At 40.7% G+C, this 18,856-nt stretch overlaps 3 protein-coding genes across 9 annotated transcripts in view; 1 reads left to right on the forward strand and 2 right to left on the reverse strand.

Annotated features, from left to right (window-relative positions):
- Positions 1 to 18,856, forward strand: part of LOC120557532 (zinc finger protein Aiolos-like) — a 60,293-nt gene that overhangs the window by 7,489 nt on the left and 33,948 nt on the right. The gene's annotated exons all lie outside the window — the stretch shown is intronic.
- Positions 774 to 4,011, reverse strand: ccr7 (chemokine (C-C motif) receptor 7). Its single transcript, XM_039798068.1, has 3 exons — positions 3,908 to 4,011; positions 2,486 to 2,535; positions 774 to 2,216 (listed from the first exon to the last, which is right to left on the reverse strand). Exons 1-3 carry the CDS (start codon positions 3,921 to 3,923, stop codon positions 1,092 to 1,094), a joined length of 1,191 nt encoding a protein of 396 aa, XP_039654002.1. The 5' UTR covers positions 3,924 to 4,011; the 3' UTR covers positions 774 to 1,091.
- LOC120557553 (SWI/SNF-related matrix-associated actin-dependent regulator of chromatin subfamily E member 1-like) lies at positions 6,438 to 18,532 on the reverse strand. 6 transcript variants are annotated; one of them, XM_039798029.1, is made up of 11 exons: positions 18,227 to 18,532; positions 17,340 to 17,390; positions 17,001 to 17,044; positions 16,478 to 16,582; positions 15,534 to 15,614; positions 15,071 to 15,202; positions 14,687 to 14,858; positions 10,169 to 10,341; positions 9,208 to 9,309; positions 8,398 to 8,659; positions 6,438 to 7,685 (listed from the first exon to the last, which is right to left on the reverse strand). In XM_039798029.1, the coding sequence occupies exons 2-11, from the start codon at positions 17,344 to 17,346 to the stop codon at positions 7,480 to 7,482; spliced, it is 1,284 nt and encodes a 427-aa protein (XP_039653963.1). In that variant the 5' UTR covers positions 17,347 to 17,390; positions 18,227 to 18,532; the 3' UTR covers positions 6,438 to 7,479. The 6 variants fall into 6 exon arrangements, with proteins under 6 accessions (XP_039653963.1, XP_039653971.1, XP_039653989.1 ...); XM_039798037.1 differs by having other exon boundaries at positions 17,292 to 17,390; XM_039798055.1 differs by lacking the exons at positions 17,340 to 17,390; positions 18,227 to 18,532 and having other exon boundaries at positions 8,545 to 8,659; positions 17,001 to 17,244.

An 18,856-nucleotide genomic window follows, 5' to 3' on the forward strand; every position in this document is an offset into this window, starting at 1 on the left:
TAGTTTTCCCTCCACATCACTTCTGTTGGGCACATTATCTGCGGCGTTGTCCTTGATTATTGTCATGCTAACAATGCTCAGCTATAAATGTTACATTAGTATATTGCTAGAATCAGATTTGGAATGATTAAAAGCTTTCTTCAATTAAATCTCAACAAAATTTACACAGAATTCAGAATTGATTTGCCACCAGATTGGTTTCCTGGCTATTTAAGTATGCCTCTACGAACTAAGGTTATTATGGCCAGCTGTACTTTGACAAACCTATTTAGTCAGTAATTGTTACTTTCAGGTAAGATGTATTTAAAAGTCATATCCTTCCTGCAGTTGGCCACAATCCAAATAGTTTCTGCAAAATATCTGCTGTGAGATTATTAACTACAACTGAACTTGACATAATTCTGGTCTACACTTCACAGTGTCTCTGTCAGATTTTAAGATTGAATCCCAAATTCTTGTCATTGCATATATTTATGACTTGCTGATTCATTGAGCCCTTTGGTTCTTTGAGTAATGTCTCCTGGTTGTTAGGTGGTTGTTATGCACCCAGCACTCATGTTTCCCCACGGGGTTATGCCAGAAAACTTTATTGTTTCATAACACATATTAAGATCTTTTTCCTATTTTTTTAATCAATTTTCCTGTTTAAATTTAATGTTTATGTTTCTAATCCACATGAATTCTCTTAATGCAGCACTTTAAAGCCTTGTTTCGGTGAATTTTATTTAATTATCTTACAATATTGCAAATGGCTTACAATACAAAGAGACTGGTTTGTTCAGTTAGTTTAATGTACATGATTTGTTGCTCTTCAAATGGTCGAGTCAGAAAGTTTTTTCATTAACACTGTGAATTTCTTGAAGTAATGTACACTGTTGCCAACACAAAAAATAACCAAAAGCCTTGTTTGGGCTTAACTGACGAGGATAAACACAAAAGAAATGACAAAAACAAAAAAACACAAAATTGTCATTTATGATCACCTCTGCTATGTACATCTTTTTACATGAGACTTTAATCCATCCAGTGTTCCGCAGTCTGTGTGTGGTCTGCAGGTGTGGTTGTAGGAGGTTGTCCATACTGAAACCACATTATGGAGAGAATGTGGTGGTGGTCTCGGTGTCGGTGGCCAATGAGCTCTTTCTCCTGCCTCCTCCCAAGGTATACTTGAAGAACATCTCATGGCTCATGCAACCCAAGTCCTTCAGTAGCTTCAGGAGGTCATTACGAAACTTTACACCGATAAAGGCGTAGACGAAAGGGTTCAGGCAGCACCTCAGGAAGGCCAAACACTGGGTGACATCGGTGGCATAGAGGAGATTGTTCTCGAAGTAGCACTCTTTGGTTCCTCCTTTGGCTGTGACAACTGTGCTCAAAAATAAGACCAGGTTATAAGGCACTTGGCAGACCAGGAAGACCGCTACCACAGCGAGAATCACCTTGATGGCCCTATTGCGTTCAAAGCTACGAGACTGGCAAAGGGTCTTGACAATGCCGCTGTAACAGATGCTCATGACCAGGAGCGGGAGGGCAAAAGCCAAAACAATCTGGCTCGCCTGGATGCTGACACGGCGCTTGTCAGAAGTGCTGGAGTAAGGGGTGCAGGTGTTGTTATTGATTGTGGTGTACTTCATTTCTGGTATGGCGAAGATCAGTGCCATCACCCAGATGGCCACTGATGACACCTTGCTGAGAAACACTGCTTGGGAGCGGTAGCGGTGAGCGGAGACAGCCTTGGCGATGACGAAGTAGCGCTCCACACTGATGAATGAGAGAATGAACATGCTGCTGTAGAAGCTGACCTTGTAAATTGTGTGCATGGCTTTGCACACCAACAGGCCCAGTTTCCATTCTGTCATGGAGTTGGCTGCCCAAAAGGGGAGCGACAGGGCAAAGAGCAGGTCTGCAAAGGACAGGTTGAGCAGGTACACATCCGTCATGGTCTTAAGACGTTTGAAGTAGAAGAAGGTGAGGATGACCAGTAGGTTTCCTGCCAGCCCCAGGAAGCAGATGATGGAGTAGAAGGTAGGCATGAACCACAGGCGGAACTTGCGGTTCAATTCTTTCACACAGAGCTCAGGAAAGTCTTCATAATCAACAATGGAGCTGTTATAGTCCGAGTAGTTCATGGAGAAGTTATAGTCCGAGTAGTTCATGGAGATGTTATTGTCACGGGAGATGATAGTTTGGTTCTCTTCATGTTGAGATAAGCAACACTGTAATCAAAGACAGATTAAATGAGCAAATAAAAGCAAGTAATAAGTAAACTAAAGCAAGCAACTATCGCAATTATAAATCAGGGAAAATAAGCTACCTGCTTTTCAGCAGACAAGTCTTTGGTACATCTTTCCAACCACTTCCTTAAAGGAAATTGTGCTTATGAGGGGCAGGTTGTGGTTAGTTACCTGCTGCCTTCACCTCTAGTAGTAGATAGCTACAAACGTGTCAACATCTTATCTTTCATAGGTGCTGCACTTGTTCTTACCTTAAAATGCATTAACCATATGAGCACAGCTGGCAGTAGGTGTGGGAGATCTGAAAAACAAATGGGAAGAGTGTAAAATTTTTAGAAGACTGTAATATTATGATTGACAATATCCTTAATAAGCATAGCACCGTGCAAATGACCATTGTGTGTAATGTTTAAGGGTTATAGAATGATCAGTTAAAGGGCTACTGCAGTTTAATTCTACAATCCCAAAACATTAGGGGCTCTTACAAGACAGATTCACAAAAGGAGGGTTAAAACTGGAGCAACAAAATGTAGAAATATCCCAGGTTTTACTAAGATTAAAATCCAAAAATGCTGGATCCTACACTTCCCATAATTCAACCAAAAGCATCTTTTCATTAGACCCTACCTGCCTAGGAGTTGCCTACCGTACGTCTCAAACTCCATAACCTCAAATCATAACCCAGACTTTCTAAAATACATGTGTAGTCCCTGAGCCCAGACTGAGATATTCTAATGGCATTATTATTAAGACCTCACAAAGCTCCTCCAGAGCCACAGAAAACATACATTATACATTTCATAGGCTGAGTAGCACTTCTGTCACTAGTAAACTGAACTTTATGTGTAAAATTGGCGGAGTTCCCCTTTAAATGCTAGCCTACTGATCATATTTTCAGTTTTGAATGTGTTACTGGTGATCTAAACACGGCGTGCTTATTGTTAGAAGTAAGAGGCTTCCTGTGTAACTAGTGGTAATGTGGTTTTAGTTAGCAGTTTAGTTCCGTATTTTTATAAAAATGTTCTTAGTAGTAGTCTTTAGTGACACTTTATGTAAAATGTGATTTATTACACTTAAATACAGACTGCACCATTAGTCATAACTTTCAATTTTGAACTCCTATTTGCGTTTTTACAGAATACACGTCACTAATTGTCATTTTGTAAATGAAGACAGAAATCAGTTTAAAAACTACTTCTGCAGATATTTGGCAGATTTACTACTCCAAAAATAACATCTTCTGGACTTCTGGCGTCCAGTTCTAACTGATAACACATACATGAAGTTAACCTGGCAAAACGTGCCTGTGTGCAGTCACCGTGTGACTTTCAATCAGTCTACTATTAATCAACCATTACAGAGGCTGAAACTGTTACAGCATTGACACCACTTTCAATCATTTTACACTTATTCCATGTTAAATCTAGTTGATTGAACAGGTTATCTCTCCCTGGCAGACACAATAAATAACACTGATTAATTTGATAGCAGAAAAGTTCATACAGCCTGGAATTTTCTGTTACTTTTTCAGATTTACTGTGATTCACTTTAAATTGTTACTTGAGGTTATCTTTTTAAAATATGATCATTTTGATCACTTTTATTTCTGATGCATTCATTCAGCACAGCACATACATCTTTTTTACTATGTTAAACTCCGATAAGGTACTCACCGCTGACACAAGTCATGTTGGCTGAGAGTAGGACAGTGTAGGTAAAGCCACGAAACACAGATGAGTTGAATGTGTTTGATGGTGGTTTCCCTTTGTTGAAATGAAAAAAAAGCCTGCTTCCCTGAAACGCTTCTCTCTCTCTCTCTCCTCAGCCCTCAAGTATCATGTGAGAAAACTCCACAGTCTCCAACTAAAATAGGAACAACAAAAATGAACTTTTTTTATTTTGTCAATTATTGGTACTACAATGTACTTTTTATTTTAAATATGTAGATTAGATCATTTCAAACTGGTGTCTTATCATTAGAATAATGTAGTGATTGACCACTGTGTCTCGAATTGTAAAACTGTGTTTTGAGGGCCAGAGTTTCAAATATTCAAAATTACACAAATGTGGCTACCACAATCAATTCTGAAAGACAAAGAATATCACACACTACTACATTTTTGTGGCATTTGTGAAGTTTGGTGGGTTTGATCCGTTTTCAGTTGAACATGACTAGCAACAACTGAGGTGGGGCTGAGGTGTGAAGGGTTATATGAATCGTATGTGAATCGTTTATTTCAGGGAAACCCAGTCGCTTTCTGTTAGTGATACTATGATTGATCCGAGCTACACACTGCAGTCAATAGATACTTATCTGACAGTGCTCCGCGACTGTTTTCTATCATATTATTATTATTGGCATATTATACTTATATTTTAGCATCTGCCTAAACTTCACTTCAACTTTTGTCTTTCTCACTCTTGTACTCACCCCTTCGCTAGTTTGTTTGTCATTTTATTTTTTATTTTTTTTATTTTCCCCGCCTCACCCTTATTTTTCCAATTCATTATTTATTAGCTATTTTCATTTTTCCGTTTCCCTCATTCATTCTCTCTCGCTCAAACTACAGCTGCATGGATGGGGACTGGGCTGCACTTCTGGCTCGGCAGCTGTGGGAGGCTGGGGCAGTCTGGACTGGAGGACAGGGGACTGGGCAACTCTTATTACAACTGCATGTCAATGTACAGTACCTGCCCATTCCCACGGAGCAGGCCCTCTCCTGAGGGTCTGGGGGCCGCTCAGGAGGGATCCAGTTCAACAACGGGCCGGCCACCTCCTAAGGACTTGGCATGGGCCCAATAGCAGTCTAAATATTTTGAATGGAATACGTGTATTAGAATAAACATTGAAAAAGCAGGTAAAAGATGGTGAAACCCACCAATAATATCACGGAGCTCAGACTTAATGACCTGTGTCTGCTCGTGCCCCAGGTGCAGTCCAGACAAGCCACTGTCAGCGATGCTCACACAGTCATACACGTTAACATTCGTATCATATGTAACACAATCATTCTGTTATTACACTAATTTCAATGATGGCAACTGTTTTGCATGCTGCTATTATTAATTATATTATGACTACTATACATTCATCCTTGTTTGGTTTGCAGTGTTTTATTTGAGTATTGTGGTACATCAACCTGTACTTTGTTTGTTTCGCCCCTTGTGTATTTTATCTCGGTTTATATCATCGTATCTGGATCTGTCACAATTTAATTTAGTTTTTGCACCAATGATAAACAAAAAGAAAGAAATATGCATCGGTGTGTTTTTTTTTTAAACACCTCCACCCGGTTTATCCGACTGTTCTGCTCTTTTCAGTGTGCTCAACTGCAGCACTGAACATTCAAACTGTTATTTGTTTTACTCACGAGTGGAAATATTAAGTCAACATATAGTTTTACACAGAATTTAAAATATGAATGTTGGTGGGAGAACTTGCTTGTCTTAAAGATAATAATACCATGAGTTATATTAATTTATATTTCTAACAGCATTTTCTTCTTTTTTCTTTCTTTATTTTTTTATGCACATACTGTAAAGTATAACGGAGATAGTATTATTATGCTGGACAGCAGATGAGGCTTTGCAAAACTCCCCTTTAGCCTACTAATCACAAGATGTGCACAGGCTTCTGCACACCTGGATCTCTGCGGTTGTGGCTTCTAGCTTTCACTTGAGGCAGTGCTAACCGCACGGAACAAAACGTAGCAAGTTGCAAAGCAGGGGGACATCTTTCACACTCAAAATAATAGTACTACGAAATCTTATCATCCCATCTCATGAAAGGCTGGAACGATAGAAAACATCTCACGTGACTCTTAAATCTCCTGTCAGTCCTAAGTCTCTTTGGGAGAAAGGCTGACAACCCAACTCTCAGGATTGTTTGTTCTGCACTGAAAACAGGAAATCAGAACCATTCCCTCATCTTACCCACTTCCCTTACCTATACCGTGCAAAGGGCAAATTGTTCTATGCAAGCACACACTGTATGTAAGGAAGCCTATGCTTACCTGTATACAGCGTACTTGTTTCTGATCATTTATGCACATGACAGCTTATAGTAATGTTATCAAATACAGCTTTGCAGTATACTGTTAAAATCACTTTTATGCATTTAACGTTGTGCATGTTTGTATAATTTGTATATATGTTTTAGTCTCCTTGCATCTGTTTTTGGAAAACAACTGAAGTGAGAATTTGTTCAGAGTAGAAAAGTTTATTGGTATAAATATGCAAAAGGAAATTCATTAAGACTGCATGTTTGTGACTGTTCTTCAAGCTGTTTCACGACATGAAAATCCATGTTTAAGCAAACCTCGTTACACTGTGTACACATTCACGGTAGTACATTTAAAAGTTTTCTGCGGGAAAATTGCAATATTGATCATAACACAGAAATGTTCTAAGCATACTGCTTTTGATTTGATTGACAGCTAGCAAACTTGAGAACACTGGTAGTCGAGCATTGTACAGCATTGATGATCACGTGATATACTTATGGATGGACTGGGACAACCAATACACAAGTAGAATTAAACGGCTGGTAATAAATAACAAAAATAACTACTACTAATGACTACAAACTCCTGAGACAATACTGTCACTGTAATACTGATACAGAGAGTAAACAAATATTCTCCTGCCAAGGAGATGGTCAATCAGCTCCACTCTTCACAACACATTTTTTTTTTATTCCAACATGCAAAAATAACAATAAAAGCAACAAGGACACCACACTACAAAGAACAAAGTTAAATAGAACACTGAACAATGTTTGTTTAATGTGACAGCTTTTTTCATAAGCCAGTCTTCATTTGCGGCGATCTGGGATCTGCCAGAAAGGGTGCTAGAGATATGTATCAATATGTTCTGAAGAGTGCTTGTATGTGTTCTTCCAAATGGCAATGAGGCCTGTGGAGGAAATATAGTGCTTTCACGTGGGCTTTTCTGGCCCACTTAGCAGCCATTGATTTTAGACTGGACCATTGCTTTGTCGGCTTCAAGTGCTTTACATTTTTCATTTACTTGTAATCAGCATGTGTCTGTGAGCCTCGCTGTTTCCAAACTCAACTAAAACATCGTCTTTGCCTCAGGCTTGTTAAACATTAAGACCATCTGAACGTTTTTCATATGCTTTGACAAACTGAGATGATACTGTGCAATATATGTTATCAGAGCGTAATATCGGAGGCCAACAGACGTAATGGCAGCCTTACAGTTCACAGACAGTCATGTGTTGGACTTAGTGGGCTGCTCTCCCCCTGCTGGGCCCCTCTGATGGCTCACTAGTCGGGGCATCTTCTGTCTGAGCAGAGGTGGTCTCTGAGCCTGTGTTACTGTCGCTGGTTCCCTCCTCCATGGCTCCCTCTGGGACGCTCTCCTTGTCCTCTGACGCCCCCTCCTCACTGCCTGGATGAGCCTCAAGCTCCTCTGAGGCTTTCGGCTTCCCTGAGTCAAAGAAACGAGAAAATAACACGATGTTAAAGGCGAACTATTATGCATTTCCTTATTTAGTAAGTAATCCCCGTTAGCAAAATCTCAGATTCCTGACCGCTCTGAATGCTCCATTTCCAACAGGTTTTTTTTCTACTCTTGGCTTGAACTGACATCAGCTTGTGACACCTTTCTTTACATGGTCATGTGCTCCAGGCATGTTACTGCAGTGTTTACCTTTTACATACACCGCTACATGTGGTGTGTATTCTTGGTTGCAGATTACTCCCCAATTTCTGGTCGCATTACTGCTGGAACGTGTCCGGTTGTGTAATTTTGGTCAAAAGCTTTTATTGGGGATTTTTCAAATGGTAGAAAGTGCCGCTATACTCCGTTACAGAAATGGCGAGATCAAAGATGGGGAAGACTCGGAAACACTGACCAATCAGAGCAGACTGGGCTTTATCGGGAGGGGGGCTTAAAGAGACAGACACTCCAACAGAGCCTCTCATATAGAGATATATACAGCTGCAGCAGCCATGTTGGGCAGTATAAGAGAAAAAATAAAGTGTTCTTTCAACATTAGAGCATGTAAACATGTTCTAGTAGAAACAAAGAATACAAGAACCTGAAAATGAGCATAATAGGTCCCCATTTAAAAAAATATGAAACCCTGCAAGAGAGCCAGATAGCACCAAAGCCGTAAATAAAGGCCAGTGTGGCCCACCTGGTGTATCTGTGGTGTTGGATTCGGCATCCTCGCCTTCTTTGTTGCTACTTTCACTTAGAGAATTTTGCTGGGACTTGTTGCCATGTGTTGCACAAATGTGTTTCTCTTCTTCTGCTAAGACACAGGTGGGGGCCTCTCTTGCACCTCTGTCTCCTGCATCCTTGTCACGGTCTGCCATCCGTTTGCGGGCTGCCTCTTCTGCTGCAGCAATCTCTGCAGAAATCTTCTCCATGTCCACTTCCACCTTCATACAGCACAGCTTTAAAGTACAGTGATGGAGAAATGAATGTAGGAAGGTGAAAACAATTGCTGCACTCTTGAGCATACTGAGCGTGCTCATTAGAATAATATTTTTTCCACTATACAAAGTTTAGTATTGGTTGAACATGCATGTGCAGGTTGGACACAAAAGAACAACTTACTTAATGTATCTGAATGAGTTCTGCTCATAACTACAACATATTCAGTCTTGAAAATGCTACTTCTGAGCCAGTGAATGGATGCAGTGAGAAGCTCTGTAAAGGATAAATGGCGCCGCCTGTTGTGAACAGTGGACAGTGCACTGAACTGCACAGTGCTGCATCTCATTTCAAAACAAAAGTTGTTGTGGGTGCTACAAATTGTAAATGGTGACAGCTCTATGGTTGCCAGAACATGTGAAAGGAGTTAGCAGCAGCTGGTGGCTGTAAGGCGGACGTAGACTGGCACATAACCAGAGCTGCACATTGTACAGATAAACATGCATAATGAAGCTTGCGTGTGAGTAAGCGATGACCAAGCTCGATGTAAATGTAAAAGACGCCGTACCCTTTTGAGCTCATTAGTGAACGACTCGGTGGCTTCGATGAATTTTCTTTTCTTATCCTGGTGGCGGTCTTCAATCTGAAGCAACTCTGCCTCTAACTTTCTCTGTGACACAAGACACACAGGCACCACGGTTATTACCAGGGAGGGGGATGCGTGGGATTTCCCCCTTTCTGGTCTACATGTCCCTGCCTCTGCTGAATTATTTTTATCCCCGGTGGGGACAAAATGTATCCCCACCACAAAGTGATCAACGCTACTTCACCAATAGACAATTATATTCTATACCTAAAATAGAAAGTAAAGGGCTGTAACGTACAGCAACGAACAATGAAGAGTCTATAGTGTGATAGAATCATAAAATCATAAAATCCAAGCAGCTACAGAGCTCCAGGACGCCAGCTACCAGCAGCAGTTGTTTAGCCGCCAACAGGTGACTGTGAGTCGGCTACAGGCACCGCCAGATGACGCTCCTTTCAGGGGCCATGTAGTGGAGTTTAGCCAGAAAAAGTGAGCATCATGTGGCGCTGACAGTTAAGTTTAGGCACCAAAACCACTGGTTAAGTTTAGGAAAAAGATGGTGGTTTGGATTAAAACATTCCAGAGGAAAGAATGAGTGTTTCCTGGGTGAAAGTATTTTGTTTTCGAAGTGAACTCTGCTCTCCGGCTTGAAAGCGCCGAAAGTGTTTTATGTTGACACCACGTTGTGCTATTTCAATTTAAGATTATTTTCCATTGAATATTAAAGTTCATAAATAGGGGTTTTGGCATGGCTGGCCGAGTGGCTCTATCCATGGTATTGGCAGGGGGATTTAATTCTTTCATGTTTTGTTGCGCATGATCAAAAAACACAAATTTTTCACAAATCGCACCCTGGCTATTACATCATTAAACCATAACAAACAAAGCCGTCTGATAAATTCCATAACTATGTGAAAATTAGAAGACCACAACTTGATCATACCTGGTGTACCATCAAAGACTGGACCTGGCGTTTGAGGACCTGCATGCGAGCCGTGGTAACAACTGACCGTACGTCCGGGACTACGCTCTCACTGAGGATCTCGCTGATCAGACGGTGGTTGCGTTGGAAACGAGCTGCAGCTGAGTGCTTCATAGAAAACCCGTCGTCGTAATCTGAAGACATAAAAAAACATCGGAGTTGTTTCGATTGTCCTAGAAAATAGATTTTCTCGCACCTGTCAAAAGGCAACGAGAGAGATGTGTTCCACACTCACCAGCCACAAGTATGAGAGGCTTCAGCAAACGACGGCACACGTGATACAAACCAAAATTATGCAAATACGGCTGTATCAAAACACTATAAACACGAGGATACTGCTCAATACATATAGAGTTGGAGTTAAGTATAGGCAATTATACATCCTTAACCAAAGCAGAACTGTTATTGTTAGGTGAGTGGAGAACAAGCGGTTAATTATAACTTATTCTAATACTTATAAATTTAAGTGGACAGTTTCAAGGTGTAGTCAGCAATTTGTCAGCAAATGTTCTTTGTCTTCAATGTATACTCCATTGCCATTTAAATACAGGATCATAGTGCAAGAAGGTAAAGACATTTAAGACAATAATCATCCCTAGTTACCTTTCCCACACTGCAGTGATGAAAAATTGGGTCCAGATGGATTCAAATGGGATTCTCTTTTTTCTTTTTAAATGCATTCAGAATAAAATAAAGAACTAAAGTACAAGCATCTTTGGCAGCGATCACAGCTTTAGATCCGCCCGCATTTGTGTTCATTTTGGTATATTTATATTTGACAAAGCCCTCCCATTCTTCTTTGTTCAGGCTTTAATAGGATGTATGGAGAGCACTGTATATGTGTAACACTATCCTCAAATCACTTATCATAATAATGTTACAGAGGAATTAACAGACCAATGAGTCAATCTCATCCATCTATATATTGGATTTTTTTTAAATTTGACGTTTTTAGGTAACTATATACAGTAGCTGGATTACCTGTATATTGTGGCTCAATCTGCATTATATTTATTTACCAAGGGGTTCCTTCCTTTTATATTTCCATTTGCCAATACTGTTCAACACTACCATATACGAGGCACTCCTTTTTGGCTCGCTAAACCTCTCTGTGATGCAACAAGAGCTCTCATCACCTAAACTTGTCGCTGCTGTGCAACCATGTGTGCACCCTTGAAACTTTCCAGAGAGCAGAAATGAATCTCATCTGCCATGCTGAGAGTTTCAAAGGTGCTCAACTAGTTGGTCTAACACCACAACAGGAAACACTCAGGGGAGGTAATACATTCTGAAGCTTGTGTGTGTGAGAATTAAGCTTCTCTTATGGTCACAAATTCAGTAGAATTCAGTCTTACTAATCTGTGGAACTTGCTATTTTTCACATTTTCCAACAATACTATGCACTCTGAGTAGGGCTGCACGATTAATCTAATCGCAATGACACTGTGTGCGCTCCACGTTCTAACAGCCTCCACTTTACCGACAGTATTAACAGATGAAGCCACCGTGTCTTAAGCAGCTTGGTTGTCTCCGTTAACTCACTTTCCAGCGTCTTTGCGGTCTCTTTTCCCTCACACAGCTGCTACACTACTCCGACACCGCTCACGGTCGCTCTCCTCGCCTCTTCTCGCCATTACTAATGCCTGATTTGTTTCTGTGTTGAATCTATGTTGACTCAGCCCTCTGAATTACGCTACCCCATGGATGTATTAAGCGTTACCATCGCAATAACGTCCACAAAAGATATGACCAGCGACCAGTCAGTCTGTTTAGGCAGTAGCGTGTGTCGCATATGGTGTAGAGGCGTTCAGAGCATGCAGACAACAGAGGTTGTACAAAGTATATTGTGTAACTTAAAGGTGCTCTAAGCGATGTTGTGGTGGTTAGTGCTTCAGCGCACTAACCCCCCCCCAAATCCTTCTTGGAACACGGTTTGTGTATGTTTGCGTGGCGCAGGTTGGACAACTTTGTTTTTGTTGGCGTGTGTGGACCCTAGGCTGTCTACAGAGACCACGTTTGTTTACAGTGTGTTCAGGGGACAGGCAGCTAGCAGGTAGTGAGGAGATGTTTTTTTACAGTGTGTTCAGGGGACAGGCAGCTAGCAGATAGTGAGGAGATTTTTTTTACAGTGTGTTCAGGGGACAGGCAGCTAGCAGATAGTGAGGAGATGTTTTTTACAGTGTGTTCAGGGGACAGACAGCTAGCAGATAGTGAGGAGATGTTTTTTACAGTGTGTTCAGGGGACAGGCAGCTAGCAGATAGTGAGGAGATGTTTTTTACAGTGTGTTCAGGGGACAGGCAGCTAGCAGATAGTGAGGAGATGTTTTTTACAGTGTGTTCAGGGGACAGGCAGCTAGCAGATAGTGAGGAGATGTTTGCTGTATGTGACAAAAAATGTTGTAGCCTAAAAAAACGCGTCACATCACGTAGAGTACCTTTAATCACGAGTTACTATATTACACCCATCTAGAATATCGTTTATAAGGGCATACAAAAGGTATTAATGTAACTAATATAAGTAACAGTATTTCTGTTATTTAATTTTCTAAAATATTAAGTTATATAAAAAGTATTGCACATTTTTGTTTGTGTATTTCTTCTAATGCTCGTTTAACTATGTTCAAGTTAAAAAATACACATTTCAAAATTTTTGTAGCTTATTTTCTGCATTTCCTCGATAATCAAGTAAACTCATGATAACATTATATCGCAATCGTAGTATTGTAAATCGCAATCACAATATGACTTGTTATAATCGTGCAGCCCTAACTCTGAGTGATTAATAGGGTTGGGTACCGAAACCCAGTGCTCATACGGCACCGTTAGAGGCAACAGGAGCATCGCTGCACCTGACACTAGTTAACAGTTCACTTGACAGCAGCTAACGTTAGCCTACCGCTAGCTAGCAGGTGGATTAAACCGGTTAAAATGCTGACAGCTAAACGGTGTAAAGGGTGACTGTATTTCACTGTAGAGGATTCCAACAGCAGGACATTAAGCAGTGTGCAGCTGCCGTTGTCCGAAAAACAACACAGACGGTGCGTTCACTTGAAACTAGTAAGCCTTGTGGTGCATTCAAAGTTATTGTAAAATACCCTAGTCCCTATTTGTTTAAGTATCGGTTCAGGCACCGTTTTAGCACCAGTATCGGAAAAAACCCAAACGATACCCAACCCTAGTGATTAATCTTGTTTGAGATTATTTTGCATTACAGATTATGAAGTAAAACATGGCACCTCCTGAATGCCAAATATTGTCCCGATTAAATTACAACCTTGACAAATATAGCTAATTTAGTCTTGCTGGTTAGTTCGTCTGCTGAAAGTAACCACAATACAGACTTCTCATGTGCATGATAAATCTATTGTAGGAGCCACATATTGTATGTTGTTTATGGTCTCATTTATATTATTTACTGATTATTATATTGTGCACTGATATTGTAGGTGGTGGGCCTTTTCAATGGCGCTTTGAGCGGAAAGTGATAACATATTTGTTTGCTTCACCTGTTCACCTGTTGGTTTTTGGGGCTTTGACACGAGAGGGGGTGAGCCTGGGAGTGAACACTTTCTGTTGACCGCCGCAGTAACGCACTTATTTCAACTCCCAAAGTAACTTTACATTTGGTAACTGCAGTGCTAGTTGTATTTTACGTGTGGAGGAATAAATCATTGCAATACAATCTCGCGTGCGTCACAGTGTGTTTATGCATCTCTCAGTGGTTAGTCCCTCGCAGCAGCACTTTGTTGGACTGCTTACAGCCACAACATCTATCTTTTGATTTTATGTCTAACAGGCATGTCATCTCTGATTTTTGTTCTTCTGATGTTTTGATGAAACCGGTATATGGCAGCAGCTTAGAGTAGAATTTCTTTAAGACTGTATTTATTAATAAAGCACAATCTCTGAGTATTTAGCCACCCAAAGAGCTAAATCTTATTCAATCATTGATGTACGTGCAGTCTGTGGAGAACATAACCCACTGGGATACCAGCTCTGACATTTTTATGGTCTGGGGTGTTTCTAAATAGCACTTGGTTTTATCTGTAGTTTTCCTGTACATCATTATCTTCCACTGTAAGCCAGCCGGACCCCAGACAGGCATCATTTCCTTGAGGTGGGTGTAACTCAAACGTCTTCTTCTGGCTTGTGTATCTAACGTGTGCGCGTCAGTCTTTAAAACAACAGAGAAAAGAATGTAAATTTTGCAATTATGTCTAAACCAATGCCAATAATATTACAAAATGTAAACAGTTGTGCAAAACAAAGAGAAATGTTGTTCCATTTTGCAGCTTAAAAGCAGAAATAGCATTTCAAAGGCAGCATTACCAAAAATGTGAACAGTTGTAGCTGTGTGTGTGTGTGTGTGTGTGTGTGTGTGTGTTGGGGGGGGGGGAGAGATAACACAGTCTCTGGGTGTGTGTGGTCGTACTACAGTAATTACAGCCAGCTCTGGCACAGGGAGCTAAGTAGCCTTACCATCTGGATCCTCCGCTGGCTGAATGCTCATGTAGGGCTCGCCCTTGTCCAGTCTGGACTGCCTTTGGCGGCTCTCCTCCTCCAGAGCTGCCTCGGCTCGGCTTTTTGCACTGACGTAAGCCAGGTAGGCTGGCGAGTTGTGATAGGCCTTCATGCTCTCATTATACTCAATCTACGGTGGAAGAGATGACAGGAATGACGAGGAAACCGAGATGACAAGCAGACACAACACGGGCCCTTGTTTCTATCAACTACTACATAATAAGGAAAGAGGACTGTTAGAAAGGCAGGAATGATGACAGTAGGGACCCACAACAGTTGTAGACACATCTACTGGTCACCCATCAGAAAAACCCCATAAACATCCCTTGTAAAACAACCAACCTTCTCTGCTTCGTAGTCATTCAAATAATCCTGTTTCTCCTCATCAGTGAGGTCCCTCCACATGCCACCGATTATCTTCCCAATTTCCCATAGCTTCAGATCAGGATTGGAGGCTTTTACTTGATCCCAAACCTGGTGATGAGAACCAGACATGGGTGTGGGGTTGGGTTGGAGGGGCTATAAGTGGTTATCTCTTTGCAGAGAGGTCACAAACCAGAGGAGGCCGTGTGCTTTAAACTTCATCTCCATGGTGATAAATCCCACTATGTGATGTGGACAGTCCTAGCTAAGACCTGGCTTGATTTGGCTTCACACCTACCTCGATAAACAACTATTAGTGTCTGAAACTAAATGTATGTCTTACTTCCTCTGAGCTGATGGAATATCTTAAAAGCAAAGCATCCCTTTCTTCCAACAGAGCACATGATAATGCAAAGGCAGCAGTCACACACTGTGTACTTACCTTACGACTATATCTCATATATGGCATCAATGGCTTATCAGGTGGCTTGGGTGGCTTTGGGATATTTATTCCAGAGGAATTCTGGTAAAGAAAGAAAAAGTCACCTTAAGGCACGGTTGCCGTGGAGTTCTCAGGCAACCATTTACACACTCTTGCTAGGCTGAGTACAGCTTATGAAATTACATCCAGGTGCATGGTTATGTAATTTGACATGAAACTGTTAAAAAAATGTGACTTAAAATCAAATACAAGATGCATCAAAGTAATTTCTTATCACTTCAATTAACTTGATTTAATTAATGACAGTTTGAGGCCATGCACAAGTCAGGAACCCCACAGAGTACAATGGAATAGCGCTGACTGTGACAAAAATACAAAATATCTCACTTAAGCTGAGATTTGCCCATAATGCCATTACCAGAGTCAGCCAACCACAGCTTGCATGCAGCGACTAAATTACTGTTCAGCAGCCAGAGCCATGCAGCAGGTCTGTAATACCATGGCAACACTGATGGCATGGGTTACTTTATATGGCTGTCAGAAATGCAGACTTAGAAAGGCAGGTGGAATTTAAATACACACTCTTAGCCAGCCTGCACTCTGATGGAGACCGCAGAGGGAGTTTGCAGTGGCACGCATTTCAGATTCATTCTCAGCGATGGAATGAGTTAGGCCTCTCATACGGACTATTCTGCACCGTCCGCTCTTTGGACAAATCCTGTATGTCTAATCTCATGCTCTGAACAAAGCAAAGGTCGACCTTGTGAAAAGCTCCTAAGATATTGATGCACACAGAGGTTTCTGTAGTGTCTTTCTTTGACTAGGCAAGCTGATTTTGTTTAAAACTTGAACTGTAAAAGTGAGCTGTTACAGATTTGAATTTCTCCACTTTGGTATGCCTAACATTTTTAGTCCCGTCGTTTTCTCTATATTAATATTCATACCGTTACCCGACTGTTGCTGCTTTGGCTCCCTCCCAGTCTGTAGTTGTTGTAGGCCAGATGGCTGTATGGGTTGTACCCCACAAACCCGGCAGTGTTGGGCATTTGCTGATGGAAATAAATGAGACAGAAATATGAATGAGAAATGAGATAAAAGGAGAGGGAAAACCCCAAGACAAAACAAATTAAAGAAACCAATGAAAAAAAGCTGGTAAAATGCAAATTAAAAAAACTTGCATTCATGCTGAGGCTATAAGGAAATTCAGAAGCAGTGGTGTATCAGCACATCAGTCTGTGCCACTGAAAGGGGTTGTGGATTCAACAAAAAAGGTGCTCTCTTATCCTAAATATATATATATATATATATATATTATTTTTTTTTTTTTTTTTTTTATTTTTTTTTTTTAAATCATGTACTAATAGCATGTACTAAAAGTAAGTCTATAAACTGCAACATAAGCTTAACTTGTGATACCCAAATAATATTTGGAGTCTTTAAATACAGTCTATGGTCAGGAATACTTACAGTTGTAGGGGCAGGGGGAGGGGGAGGGGCATAGGATGGTCTCTCTGTTGTGAAAAGAAAAGGTCCAAATGAAACCAGCATTATTTCTAATGCTCCAACTTAATTCTGAGCTAATCCTCATTATTTTCCAGTGATTTCTTAAATAAAATGACTTTATTTCAATAAAACAAAATAGACACAAATCAATTCTCTGTTAATTAATAATACACTTGATATTGAAGTGTTATGGTATCACTTAACATGGATTTATGGAAACAGCAGGTCGGATGTATTTGAACATGCATCACTTACAAAAAGAGCTTTATATCACATCTAGCTAAAACCCTTCCAGATCCTTACTTGACATCTTTGCAGAGGGGAGGAGGTATCAGTCTATTCCAGTCATTGGCTCTGTAATAAACACATTTTAGAGTATATCCTACTCCTTTTTTTATCTCGTACTGATGAGATGAATTGTGTGCACAGGGTGGTTCATAGTTAGCACTAAACAAAGATATGCCGATGCTGGCTAGAAACGACGTGAACTAACGTTAGCTGAATGTCCGCTTTCAGGCAAGACAGTTGGATATAACGTTAACTTCCAAGCCATTTCATGTTGGCAAAAGAAATGGTATCAATAACAGCGTTGTATTGTTTTAGGTCACATGAAATGCTAAAGACCTTAAGACTATTTGGTTATTGTAAGAGGTGAAATAGCACTGGTAGTTGACGTTAGGACTGCTAGCGCTACATCTCTGCGGCATCCAATAACGTTAGCTACACGTGCTGACACTTAGCTAGCTTGCAAGCTAACGTTATTATGTATTCATGCTAGCTAGTAGCAACCTAGTGATCTAGCTACTGTTGTTTCTCCTTAGCTAGCTAGGTTAGCTGGTGTGCAGCCGACGCCAGCAATACGTAGAGCGTTAGCTAGTTAACATGCGTGACTTTAGCTAACTGTAACGGTAATTATGTTATACCAGTAGCTAGATATCCGATGCTTTGTCGTTAGCCTGGCTCATCATCAGCTTAATTAACGTTAGCTGGTCTAGCTAAATAACCAACAGGCTGGCGGTTAGCTGGTTACGTAGCTTAGCTAGCTAACGTTACATGGAAAGGAAAATCAATGAGATATTATTAGCATGCAACGTCAAGTCAAACCAACACATCTAGAGGTATACACATTCCCATAGATTTTGATGGTGACAAGCAAGCATGTATACTAAAATGATGGCCAGAAAACTCACCCTAAAACCTTTTGTCCCCACCACAGTTGTGGCTTTGACAGGGAAGGCTAACCCACCTAGCTAGCCCAGAGAAAGAGTCCCCACAATCAACGAATGAAATGGGGTCCACTCGTAAGATTGCTGCAGAATCTTCCAGAATTGAACCCCCACCCTCTCCTCATTACAGATTGCCTTGCCTCGATGCTAATGCTCATCGCCCTCAAGTGTCACTGCTGCAGCTCTTACTTATTGGTATGACAGCAGAAATATCTTTCTCCTCAAGAACAGTCATTCCATTCAGATAAAAGAGAAGCATTACATAACATTACAGCGCAGCTGAATAGGATTTTGACATTTGCCTGCACAACTTTATCGTTAAGATATGCTTCATCACAAGACTTGTCAGAAACATAATGTAGCACGTTTACTCCTGAATGCTATGGAAGCAAAAAGCTGAACCATATTGTCATCTTGACTGCAAAATACATCACTTCATGTAAAAAGTGCCATGTCAGTGCAGGTGTTCTACAGTACACCCATTTTATTTTACAAGCTATAATCTCAGGCTATATATATATATATGTGTGTATTTATTTTTTTAAAAGAAGGAATTATTATGTATATAATATGTGACCATACCATAGTTGCATA

Source organism: Perca fluviatilis, chromosome 1, assembly GCF_010015445.1.
Source record: "Perca fluviatilis chromosome 1, GENO_Pfluv_1.0, whole genome shotgun sequence".
Classification (NCBI taxonomy): Eukaryota; Metazoa; Chordata; class Actinopteri; order Perciformes; family Percidae; genus Perca; species Perca fluviatilis.